This window comes from Trichosurus vulpecula, chromosome 2 (assembly GCF_011100635.1).
Source record: "Trichosurus vulpecula isolate mTriVul1 chromosome 2, mTriVul1.pri, whole genome shotgun sequence".
NCBI classification, from domain to species: Eukaryota; Metazoa; Chordata; class Mammalia; order Diprotodontia; family Phalangeridae; genus Trichosurus; species Trichosurus vulpecula.
The window spans coordinates 3868877-3881881 of record NC_050574.1 but is presented as its reverse complement, the minus strand read 5'-3'; the positions used below and the strand labels follow the sequence as shown (position 1 = coordinate 3881881).

Here is a 13005-nt window from a genome sequence, read left to right as displayed (position 1 = left end):
AACAGCAGAAGGATTCCAAAGGGATGTTCTCCAGAGAGACGTATTTGAGAAGGGCTCTGTTCAAGGAGCTAAGTTATGGAAGCAGGTGGGAAACATCGCAGAAGCAACACCAAAGAAATTCACGTCTCAGGAAAGAAATTTTAGGCAGTTGAGTGCCCTCTACAAGAAAACTTCCGCAGGTCAGGGGGACCATGAATGTAATGACCTTGAGGGCTGCAGACACTCAGGATCATGGAATTATAATGAACGCCAGGTTCTCTCCCATTAATAACCTTCAACAAATACATAGGGAAAAGGAACCCAGTAATTGTGAGGACTGTGGAATGGCTTTCAGGAAAGACTCGATATTATTAGACCTCAGAGAAATCACCCAGGGGAGAAATCCTTTGTAGCTAAGGAATATTGGAAGGCCTTCAATTGTAGCTCAGCCTATACTGAACATCAGAAAAGTGACAGTGGAAACTTTGCAAATGTAGAGAGTTTTGGAAGGTTTTCAGATGGAACTCAGAATTCACCAAACATTGTAGAATTGACATTGGAGAGAACTAGAGATAAACCTTAAGATTATAAGAAACAAGGTCTTTAGTGTCAGCTCAGTTCTCAGAGAATTCATAGTAGTGACAGAAGCTCTGAATATAAGGAATTCGTAGCACCCTTCCATTAGAGCTCAATCCATGATAAACATGAAGGAATTCACACTGGAGAAAATATGGGTGTAAGGAATGTGGGTAGGCCTTCACAGTTGGGTCTCAGCCCTGACTCAACATAGGAGAATTCACACTAGAGAAAGCCCTACAGATCTGGCCAGCTGTAATGCACCTCTGCAATAAACCATGTCTTTTGTCAAATTTCACTGCAATAGATAGGAGTTGTGGCTTTGTTTTTGCTGTCTCCCTTTAGGAGTGTGTGGTGTATGCCTGCCACAACTACTGATTTAGAAAGCATCGGCTGCCAAATGTTGGGGATGGGCAGGAGAACCTAATCACCTCCCCAGCCCTGGGAATTAGCTCCTGGAACTTGGAACAACAGGTCAGATGGGTCCTTGTTCCAGCCATGTGATTGTTTTCCTGTTTATTTTATCTGAAATAGGGAGGTACCCATTATAGAGGTTACATGGGAAATGGAAGGTTGCTGGTAGATTCCATGAAAGACAGTGGGATCAGACAAAGAAAAGGGTATGTAGACAGCATAATAAAGACTTGAATGGGGGTGGGGGTGCGAGGATGGGCATTGCTGATAACTGATTAAAGATGCCCCCCATCAATCTTTTCCACATCCAGTACCCAATGCCAGAGCCTTGGGTGAAGTCACACCTCATTGTGGGCAGATCAGTGCAAAGATGGGTTTTCTATACCAGTCAGTGTATCATAGCTTGGTGCTTGTGGGTGCAGAGCTGTGGGAAATGTGGCACTACGCCCAGATGTCTCTGAAATACTGATAGAAAATGTCTTTGGTGGCCATCGGACCAAGTGGCAAAGTTCCACTGGTTATTTATCAAAGGTGTGAGGGCACCTAGGCCTATGTGGTCTCAGGATCCTGGCTGCTTCTTCTGGAGGATTTCAAATTATGCTTATTTGTGAAATTCTTCAAAATACTATTGTATTTAAAATCCTCCTGGACTTTTTGGACAAAGTCCAACATTCTTATCTGGAAGTCTGGTCCATTTATGCAATTGTTAAAATTTTTCAATCCTTTTTTAAAATCTGATAACCCAGAATTGCTAAAATTTGATGGTACCCTATTATTTAAAGTTCTACTAATTGCAGCTAGGTGGCAGTAGAGCTCTGGCCTGGGACTTCAGTCATTTTCAGTCCTGACTGCCACCAAGAGACTATATTAAAGACAGAATAACACATTGCATTTTCCTATAAAGTAAACTATGAAGTCCCTAGACCCTATAAACTTGAATGTTCTTTAGTAACTATATTTTCTAATGCAATTGAAGTGATACAGAGAGTTGGGGGACTCTCAGTATAACCTAAAGAAAAAGGCCTAATTATCAAGACCAATTTATTTAGAATAGACGTCCACCTGGAAATGGAATGAAGCCATCTGGGTCAAAACCAATAAGCACCACTTGAAACAGTAACTGACTGAAGAAAAAAGTGTCACAGGGATAAAGCTGTTTTTTTTTTAAGGAGGAACAGATAAATATCTTAGCAGGAAAAATCTAATTTTCCCTACTCCCCACCTCAAATGTAAAAGGAAAATATGGAAGGTGTGTTAGCTAATGACTTGGTCACAAATCTACTGCGTTGTTGATCCTAACTACTAGCACAAAAAGGTCACTTTGCTACCTGCTAATTAATAAGGCTTAATTGCTTTATCCTTTATTTTCATGGAAGAATCATCTGAGCTGATAAATATAAGGAGAAAATTATCAGTTTTAATCCTATTAATGGGTGCAGTAGGTAATTTTAGAGTCCATTTACAGATATTTAGTTTATCCAATTGGTCCCTAGCCTCAAACTGACATATTTTGTTATAGGTGGATATAGTCTTATAGGAGAAATGTTTCTTTATAATGACTAATTCTAAAAATTATGCTCCTAAAGCAAATGAGTTACATAAAGAACCACTTTAACTGTTAAAAAAATAATGCAGCATAATATTGTCTTTGGTGGATTATCAACACAATTTCTCTGGGTGGCCCAATAAATAGAATTATACACTCTGAATTTCAGAGAACAAAAGAATGTCCAAGCTCAATTTTGTTTTCATTAGATTAGAATAGGCATTGAAATTATTTACTCGCGTAGATAGTGATGAGTGACAAAATTCAGAAAATTAATTTTTTGGCAATTTTTATTTAGAATTTTTATTGTCATTGTGATAACCCCAAAACATTCTAAAACATCATTTAAGGACACACCAAAAATGTAGATGACCAAGTCAGGCGGACCTGAGCTCAAATTTGATCTCAGATATTTGCTGGCTCTGTGACCTTGGACCAGTCACTTAACTTTTCTCAGGCTTAGTTTCCTCATGAAATGGGGGTAATAATTATAGCCTCCTAGGGTCATTAGGAGGATCCAATGAGATGGTATTTGTAAAGCACTTAAAAATGGGAAGCTGGGTGGTGCAGTGGATAGAGCCCTGGGCCGAGAGTCAGAAAGACCTGAGTTCAAATCTAGCCTCCGACACTTACTAGCTGTGTGACCCTGCACAAGTCATCCTGTATCTATGCCAAGAAGACCTCAGATAGGGTCACACAGGGTTGGACATGACTGAGCAGCACAAGAAAACCTTAAAGTGCTATATAAACACTGCTGTTACTACTACTACTACTACTACTACTACTACTACTACTACTACTACTACTACTGGCTTCTCTGTTTAGTGGTGCTTCTGCTGCCTCCGTCAAGAATATTTGAGGAGTATCCAAATTATGGGGTCACGAAGAACAGACATGACTGAAATGCCTGGATGATAGCAACAACAAATCCAAATTAATAGATTGTCATTAATCTTATTAAGATCCTTTTACCTCCTGAAGGGCCTGTCCAATGCCAAGTTCTGTTCCCCCACTGTGCCACCACAACAGGGCCAAGCAGGGGCATGTGCCAGGGACCCCCTCTCCCCCCAATGGATGGTGGATGTATGGATAAGAGAATGAATAAATTATCTAATAGATTAGTGGATGGATGGATGGACAAATAGATGGGTAAATGAATAGGTGGTGCAGTGAAGTCAGGAGGATTTGAGTTCAAATCTGGCCTCAGACACTTGACTAGCTGTGTGACCTTGGGCAAGTCACTTAACCCCAATTGCCCTGCCTTCCCCCCTGCAAAAAAAAATAGTGTGAAGTGTTTACAATAAGCCAAACGGTGGGGACATAGACACCCAAGTGAGACCGTGACAAACTCAAGGAGCCCACAGTCTCTTATGGGGAGACAGCGCATATAGGGGAGCGATGGCCAGGGAAGGGCATTTTGGGATTGGGATGGTGGGTGGAGCAATATGGCAGCCCAGTTGATACACCTTTTCAAGAGGCTTGTTGATGAGGTAGGGTTGCTTGGATCACAGTTTCTAGAGCTTGAGGCAGCTGGAAGCTGGGGGGAGGGGGAGGTGATACCTCTGAACAGGAACTCCACCCCCACACTCCAGGACAGAGGCCTCCATGGGCTGGTCACTGCTCTCCATGGAGGTGGAAAAGAGACTAAAATGTGGTGAAATTATAGGGTGTTGGCCCCCAAAGCCCAGCAGACTCTCCTGCAGTGCCCTGTAGGGTGATGGGAACCGTGGCCAAGCAGGAATGAAACCAGGCTGGTAAGTACTTTCTGTGTACTGTGCCAAGCATTGGCTCCACCTGTATGGGAGTGGACAAGCTCAGTGCTCAAGGAGCTGACTTTTTTTTTCTCAATTTTATCTTTTTTTATTCTGAATTCAAACACAAAATAAAACTAACATTTCGTACACAAAGTGGAAGAAAAAAGGGCATGCATATTGTAAACCATTTTGAGCCTTCCCCCGACCTGAGGAAGGCCTAAAACTTGCATTAGCCAATCAGGAGAGGCATCGTGACCCACTCTGAGCTTAACCTACCATAATGCCTTGAGTGCCCTGGCATAACAGACAAGCTTCGCTTTGCTTTGCTCTCTGAGTGAACCCCAAATGCCCCTTCCTGTGTCAGCAACTACAAGGCCAGATGAAGCTGACCAGGAGCATTCTTCTGTTTATGACTGTCCAGGGCAGAACACCTTGATCTGGACACTATCGTGAATAATGGGACTTTTCTTATATTTTGTTATATTATGTCATGTTAATGGTAAATGAAAGACATCCTGGATCTATTAATTTCAATTGACACTTTGACATTCTCTTATCTTAGTGTATTTACAATCTATCCCATTAAGAAATTCCTCTCTCTTACTATGTTTAAACACATAAGGAAACTATAATTTTGGTTGACACAGGCATCCTGAGTTAGGATTGCCCTCAGTGTATAAAGTATACCTCTGAGGTCTGACTCCCATGCAATGCCTGACTCTCTGGCTTAATGAGAATAAATAAGCACATTGTGGACAGCCTGATTCTGTTTGTTGCTTGGTCAGATCTTTGGTGAGGGGAACCCCATTCTGTTTGTTTGTTTGGACCAAACCTTTGAAAACGGTTGACAACATGAGTCGCACGTCTCCAGGTGTGCAGCTCCCTTTCCTTTCGCATCTGTAGTAAATTCAACATAGAACTTTGAGAGCAGTGTGACTAGGCTGTGCTGCCTTGTGGGGCAGCCAGAGGGTGCAGTGGATAGAGCGCCAGGCCCAGAGTCAGGGCACTGAAACTTGTAACAAAATGTAACGGTTTATAATAAATGTATATATGTATACTCAGGGTCATAAATGATAAAAATAAAAGAATGACACGCAGTACTTGTGCATTCGTGACTTGCTCAATTTTCCTTTTTAGTTTTCTTTACATGCACATCATCTGCGATTTTCTGCAATATGCCACGAATCTCCCAAATTTCCCATTTAACTACTGATGGCCAACCCATGAATAACTAAAACTTCGATGGTCCAACCTGCAAATGTGGAGGAATGACTTCGTCAGTTCAAATCTGGCCTCATACACTTACTGACTGTATGACCCCTGGGCAAGTCACTTAACCCTCTTTGCCTCAGTTTACTTATCTGTAAAATGAGCTGGAGAAGGACATGGCAAACTGCTGCAGCGTCTTTGCCAAGAAAACCCCCAAAAGGGTCACAGAAGGTAAGACACAACTCAAGTGACTTGACACCAGAGAGAGCATGGGCAGAACAGGGGTGATATTTTGGGAAAGTGCCAAGGATTTGAGGTCACAATGAGGCTAAAAACAGTTAGCAGTAGTGAGACCCAGAAACAAAGAGACAAGAAGTTGAGTAATTTCAGAGTTTTTGAACGCAGAAGGGGTGTTTGTGGGGTATGAACATCTGAGGGGGGACAAAAGAACAGATCGTGGGAACAGAGGAGAATGAGGGACAAGGAGGTCAGAAGACATCAACACAGAGGGTGAAGTCCCCTAAGACCAAGGCGGGACGTGGGGTGGAGAGGGCACTGATGTGGGTGCAGGACTCCTTGAGAAAGCAGGGACAGTGCCCTAGGGGTTGGTAGAGCACAAGCTGCAGTATCCAGATGGGAGGCATTCGTGCTGGTCTGGCTGGTCATGGACTCCACTGCTGGGCCCCCAGACTCCTGGCTCCTAGGACTGCTGCACCCCCTCTCCTGGTCTTTGCCAAACTCTCTACAGCAGAGCCTCTAGATTAACCTCTGGCCCAAAATGAAAGAACAAATGTGCAGGCAGTCAGGGAAGCAGAAACACTCAGGTTTTGTGAGAAATGAACATTTTTAGCCAAGACGTTTCTTGACAGATCCCAGACAAAGGAAGGGGCGAGCCACACTGGAGAAGAATGAGCTGAGACAGCCAGCCCCCAGACTTGGAGAGCTTGTAGGAAAGTGTCATAAACCATAACAAGAAAGAAATGTGGGGAGCTAACTCATCCTCTACTAAGCAGAGTTCATTCATGTGAACAAGAAATCTGCTCAGAGTCATTTTTTGTTATTCAGTCATTTTCAGTCACAACCTACTCTTCATGACCCCATTTGGGGTTTTCTGGGCAAAGATGCTGGAGTGGTTGGCCTTTTTCCAGCTCATTGTACAGATGAGGAAACTGAGGTAAACAGGGTTAAGTGACTTGACCAGGGTCACACAGCTAGGAAGTATCTGAGGCTGGATTTGAACTGAAGAAGAAGGGTTTTCCCAGGTGGGGCACTCTATCCCCTGCATCACCTAGCTGCCTTTCTTCAAGTCCTTAGGCACCTACTATTTGCCAGGCATTATGGTAAGCACTGGGTATAGGGCCAGTCCCTGCCTTCAAGGAGCTCCCAGTTGAATGAGGGAGACAACAAGCAAACAGCCATGTGCAAACAAACCACGGGACTGGTTTAATTAGAGATAATCAATAGAGGGAAGGCATTAGGGGAGATCAGGAGGGCTTCTTGCCCAGCTGAGACCGGAAGGCAGCCAGGAAGCAGAGACAGGGTAGGAGAGAGCTCCCCACACACAGGAGACAGGACTGAAGATGCCGAGTCAGGCCCTGTACTGTCTGGTGCCAGGAATGAGTGAGGAGGCCGAGGCAGCCGGTGTCACCGGATCACAGAGTGTGTGTGTACGTGTGTGTGCGCGCGCGTGTGTGTGTGCTGGGGGGCTGGGGGGCAGGAGACTGAAGAAGCCTAGAAAGGTGGGTTTTGTCAGTGATCCTGAGTCAGTAGGAGTCATTGGAGCTGGGTGTTGGGGATGCCATAGGCTTCTCCACTAGGAAGAGCAGGAGAACTGGAGGAAGGAGAGGCTTGTGGCAGGCCATTACCTTGGCCCAGGGATGAAGTGATGAGGACTGCACCAGGAAAGAAGGGGGCATACTCTGGAGATACTGCAAAGGTGAGCTTGACAGGCCTTGGAGCCATATTGGATCTGAGGGGTGAGAGAGGGAAGAGGCCATGGTGACTCCTGGGTGGGAATGGGGACCTGAGAGGATGGGGGTGCCCTCCACCCTAATAGGGCAGTTGGGAAGGGGAAAGTCTGGAGGCAAAGACAGTGAGTTGTGGATACGTCGAGTTTGGGACATCCAGTTAGAGAGGTCTAATAGGCAGATGTCAATGAGGAGATTAGAGACTGCAGGTCAGGAAAGAGGTTAGGGCTAGATAGGTAATGCTGAGAATCACTGCCCAGAGATGACCCTTGACTCCGTGGCAGCTAATGAGGGTTCCGAGCAAAGCAGTATGACGGGAGAAGAGGGCCGGGACCCTATGGTAAAAGGGTGTGTCCTGCATGGAGACCCCTCCCAGGAGACAGAGAAGGAGCTATCAGAGTGGTGGGAGGAGAAGCAGGAGAGAAGAGAGGTCCAGGAGGAGGAAGTGACCAGTGGGGTCTGAGGCCACAGAGAGGCTGAGGACAGTGAGGACTGAGAAAAGGCCACTGGGCTGGGCGGCTAAGAGACCACTGGTCACTTTGGAGGGAACAGGTTGGGAAGACCGATGAGGCTGAAGGGTGGCAGAGGGCTATAGGGAGAGAGAAGGCACCGGTGTAGACACCTCCTCCAGGCAGTTGGTGGCTCCCGGGGGTCAAGGGGAGGATTTTGGGGGGAGGCAGTAGGGAAGGAGCCAAGACTGGGGGAGAGCAGGGACGCCTGAGGGGACAGTCTGTTGGATGGAATGAGGCCACCTCCTCATGTGACACAGGGGGAAGGGGGCTCTGAGTGATAGGAGGGGAGGAGGAGGGGAGAAGGGACAGATGGAGGCAGAGTGTCCACCAAGAGTGCAGGGGTCACTGCTGGGCAGCCTCCTCCAGGGCAAGTGCCAGGTGTGTAGGAAAAAGGGTGTAATGAGGAAAGAAGCATTTATCTAGCACCTACTGTGTGCCAGTCCTGGTGCTAAGAAAGCGCTTTACAAACATCCCTTGGGAGCTCCCCAGCAATCCTGGGAGGGAAGTGCCATTATGACCCCCATGTAGAGATGGGGAAGAGGAGGCAGGCAGCTGGGAAGAGGCCTGCCCTGGGGCCCTCAGGGCAGTGTGAGATGGGATTTGAACTCCGGACCCTCATGCTTTGTGCCCTTTGGTGCCCTCTGGCGGCGTGTGGCACAACTGCCCCAGGCATCCTTTCCTTTGGGATGGGAGGGGTGGGCAGCGCTGGGGTCATGTGCTTGGTTGGGGCTCCTGGACCAGAGAGGGACTGGCCTAGAGGTTACCCAGAGGTCACGGGTAGAAGCCTGGCTCGGACCCAGGGCCATTACAGCCTCTAGCCCCTCCCCTCTCCGATTTCTTTCCTCCTTCTTCCCAACGAGGCCCAGGGGGAGGGGAAGGAGAGGAGGAGCTGGAGGAAGAAGGGCAGGGGCCCGCCCGCCCGCGCGCATGCGCGGAAAGCTTCTAGACTACGATTCCCAGAGGCCTCTTATGAAGAGCCGGGGGAGGTGCTCGGGTTGCGCAGGCGCAGTGTTCTGGCGTCTCTTTGCTGGTGTGATAGAGCCTGAGGCTAGAAAGAAGCAGCAGGAGCTTTGGGAGGCGATCCCTGTGACATCACGGGCCGGCGGGTGTGGTTGTGTGCCTGCGTGAGGCCGTGAGTAATTGTGTGTTCTTGTGCGTGTGTATGTGTGTGTGTGTGTGTGTGTGTGTGTTCGTTCTTCTGTGTTTCCGTGTCCGTGGGTGCCATCGTGGGTGGCAGCTCGTCCTTGTGTTTCCGTGTCCGTGGGTGCCATCGTGGGTGGCAGCTCGTCCTTGTGTTTGCGTGTCCGTGGGTGCCATCGTGGGTGGCAGCTCGTCCTTGTGTTTGCGTGTCCGTGGGTGCCATCGTGGGTGGCAGCTCGTCCTTGTGTTTGCGTGTCCGTGGGTGCCATCGTGGGTGGCAGCTCGTCCTTGTGTTTGCGTGTCCGTGGGTGCCATCGTGGGTGGCAGCTCGTCCTTGTGTTTGCGTGTCCGTGGGTGCCATCGTGGGTGGCAGCTCGTCCTTGTGTTTGCGTGTCCGTGGGTGCCATCGTGGGTGGCAGCTCGTCCTTGTGTTTGCGTGTCCGTGGGTGCCATCGTGGGTGGCAGCTCGTCCTTGTGTTTGCGTGTCCGTGGGGGCAGCACCACGTGCTGTGACACAGATTGTGTCGGCCCGGTGGGTGTTCATGTGGGTGCGTGTCTGTGGGGTGCTGGCAGGGGTGCCCGAGCCGCTCCCTGCCCCCGAGGTGGGCACGAAGCGAGGTCCCGGCATCTCTGCAAGCTCCCGAGGTCTCGGACCTTGGAGGCGCCCACCTGCTGCCCCGGAGGACCTACGGTCTCGTGCCCACGTGGCGGTGGGACAGCTGCCCAGTTGCCCGGCGTCCCTGGGCACAAGAGGCTGACTCCGGCCTTCCGGGTTTTGCTCGTGCCCTTCCGGGAGGCTTTTCCCTCTTGTGACAGAGGCGAGGCTGCCCGTGGGTGAAGGTGTGGCCCCGTGAAATAGGTCTGTGGGCTTTCATTGGTTCCACTTGATGCCAAGGTGACCCCCCCCAAGGCAAGCTCTGAATTCATGTGTCACCCCCTGCCCAACACCTCCAAGGGACCCCCCCCCTTTCCAGGCTTCTTCCCCTCCAGGGGCCCATCCTCCACCTGCTGGCTCCAGCCCCTCTCCCCTCCCTGGCTTGCCCCCTTCTGCAGGGCGCCTTCCCTCCCAGAGTGTCTCCCTTCGTGGTCTCTGGGGCAAGGGGGCCACAGGGTCTAGCACATGAATGCAGCCCGCTGCCCTCAGCACGTCCCCCTGTTTCAGCGATCTGGCTAGCAGCTATTGTGGGGGTGAAAGCCCAAGAACAAGAATGCTGCCAGAACGCTGCAAAAGCACAGGTTCTTTTGATCTGCTTAACCAAGGAAAGCTATGTTAAGGGGTTGACAAGCTTACTTTAATCCAGCACACAGACAGCATTCACTTAGTTCAGGGGAAGAGACCAGCACCCTGAACTTCAGAGCAAAATACAAATAAAGTACAAACATTGACAGACCCAATACAATTCATTGTTACCAACATCTAGGTTCAGCCCGGGAGCTCAGAACAAGGGCCGGCCCAGAGTAACACGTGGCACCACTGCTGTGGGAAAGAGCTCCCAAGAAGAGAAAGCCAACCCTTGGTTTTATACCTTTTTTAGGGTCAGGGGTGAGTCACACATGCGACTCACCCACGTGACCTAGAATTGTCACAAAGACTCACTTAAACCCATGTGGTCTAAGAGCCTCTGCTGTCCCAAACCTATCACTGACACTCATTTGTAAACTAGGCCCTCCCCTGAGTTAGCCCCACCTTGGGCCCCACCTTAGTTACCAATCCACACCCACATAGGTTTTACACCTAATAGGGGTTTGGGCCTGGGGCTTAGCACCTAGTAAGGCTCAATGAAATTCACTGAATTACTCAACGGAAACAAACCAAACTTTTCAAGGGCACTTGTTGGACTAAGTGCTAAGAGCCCATTTTGCTTACCAACATACCCCCTCAGCCGGTCACTGTCCTAGGTACCCTGGGAGCCAGGAAGGGAGGCCCCTGGTGCTGGGCTGGCTGGGGGGCATCACCCTCCTACGCTTCGCATCTACACCAGGAAGAGCTTCCTCATCCGGTTGTTCATCTGTGTGTAGATTGTCCTGGTTCTGCTCGCTTCACTTTGTATCAGCTCACGTGAGTCTCCCTGCCGCTCCAAATCCTTCCTGATCAGTGTTTCCCAGGGCCCAGGACTTGCTCACTGACACAGTCTATGGGTGTCTGCTGCTAATCTGCCCTCTGACCAGCTGCCTGTCACGTGCAGCCTGCCCTCCTGGTTTGGACCCCGTTGGCATCACCTGTGGCTCTGATAGGCTTCTCTTTAGTGGCTTTCCCCCGACCCATGACCCTTCTCAAACCTACTGAAACAGCCTCGGAGTTGGTGGCCTGCTTCCACTCTCCCTGCTTCAGGCCACCCTCTACTGGCCTCCCCTGGGGCAGGGCTGGAGCATCCCTTGGCTGCTCATGCCCTTTCCGCTGGCCTTCAGGACCACCAGCTCCATATCGCTGCCCTGCAATCTCCTCAGAGTAGATGGCTGTCTGTGCTCAGCCATCTTTGAGGCATGCTTTTGTCTCCAGGATGAAGGACAAGTGCCTGGGCTTGGCAGCCCCAGGCTTGCTCCAGAGGCATTACTGCATAGACACTCCTCAGTCCTTCCCTTAGCCTCTTGGGATCCTCAGCCCCTTCCAGACGCAGCCCCAGCATGGCCTCCTCCAGGAAGCCCTCCCTCCAGCCTCAGTGAGTGTGTCACACTTACTGTGAACGGACCTATCTCTGCCCATGCCATATCCCCCCTTGGTGGGCAACGACTGCATCTTTCCTGTCTTTGTGCCCCGGGTACCCTGCCCCTGGTGGGGACGTAATAGAGGGTGCAGAATCAGCCTGAATGGGGGTCTCTCTCCTCCACCTGCATCGTTCAATATGTCTCCACCTTGGTTTCTCTCTGCTGAAGAGCCTGGCACTGGGCGATGCCAGCCCTGCCTCTGTGGTGTATGTATGTATGTTTATGTGTGTGTTTACACGTGTGTGTGTTTACACATGAGTGTGTGTGCACACACGGAGAGCCTGGGGGTGGGGTCAGCTCCCCACAGGAAGCTGGTTCTCACCAGGCCAGTTCAGGCCCAGAAAGGCCGCTCCTCCTTCCCTTCCTCTCTCTCCCCTCAGGTGTCTGGTCTCATGTCTCTGCATCTCCTTCTTCCCCATGACGGAAGCCCAGAGGAGGATGGCTGGTCCCCCGGGGTCTCCTTGGCCCTAGACCAGGTGAGTCGGGGTCTCCTCCTCCAGCACTGTCCTCCGGGCCCCCAGACCACACCTTGTCGCTCCTGAGTCCTCAGGGGCTTCTTGGGCTTGGCGGTCAGTCATGAGAATTAGCCATAGGCAAGGCTGGCCAGACCCTCGGTCGCAGGCCTGGCTCAGAGGCCTCCTTCTCTGAGATCACCCGGTCCAGCCTCCATGAGCAGGGTCCCAGCACAGCCTGCAGAACCCACCTCCCCAGCTTGCTGGAGGGCATGCATAGAGACCCTGCCACCCCAGATCTGCTTCCTCACCATCCGGGACGCGTCTCTCCAGGGCCCCCAGGACCCTCCCTAGGCCCCAGGACCATGTGTGGGCCAAGAGGAGCATAGATGGACAGCTGGAAGGGTCCTCAGAGTGCATCTGGTTTGAGCCCCTTGATTTAGGGGTGAGGACACCGAGGCACAAAGCCTTGCACACAGAGGCTGCTCAGGCAGGTCCTGACTCCACCTCCTGCCTCCTTCCCCCGGGGTCCTTGCCCCCCAGCCAGCATGCCTGTGCTTGGTGTTGCAGGAAGCAGTGTCCTTCAGGGATGTGGCCGTGGACTTTACCGAGGAGGAATGGGGGTGCCTGAGCCCTGCTCAGTGGCAGCTCTACAAGGATGTGATGCTGGAGAACTTCCGGAATCTGGTGTCCCTGGGTAAGGCTGCCTCCCATGGGTCCGGGGCTGGGGGAATGCCCCAGGGGGCTCCT

The 13005-nt window shown here is 50.4% G+C and overlaps 1 protein-coding gene across 1 annotated transcript in view; it reads left to right on the top strand.

Annotated features, from left to right (window-relative positions):
* Positions 1-9004: 9004 nt before the first annotated feature.
* Positions 9005-13005, top strand: part of LOC118839933 (zinc finger protein 91-like) — a 242790-nt gene continuing 238789 nt past the window's right edge. Inside the window, exons 1-3 of the mRNA XM_036747435.1 lie at positions 9005-9089; positions 12184-12279; positions 12826-12952. Of these exons, the coding sequence (XP_036603330.1) occupies positions 12196-12279; positions 12826-12952 (211 nt within the window). The 5' untranslated portion in view covers positions 9005-9089; positions 12184-12195. The remainder of the gene's footprint in view (positions 9090-12183; positions 12280-12825; positions 12953-13005) is intronic.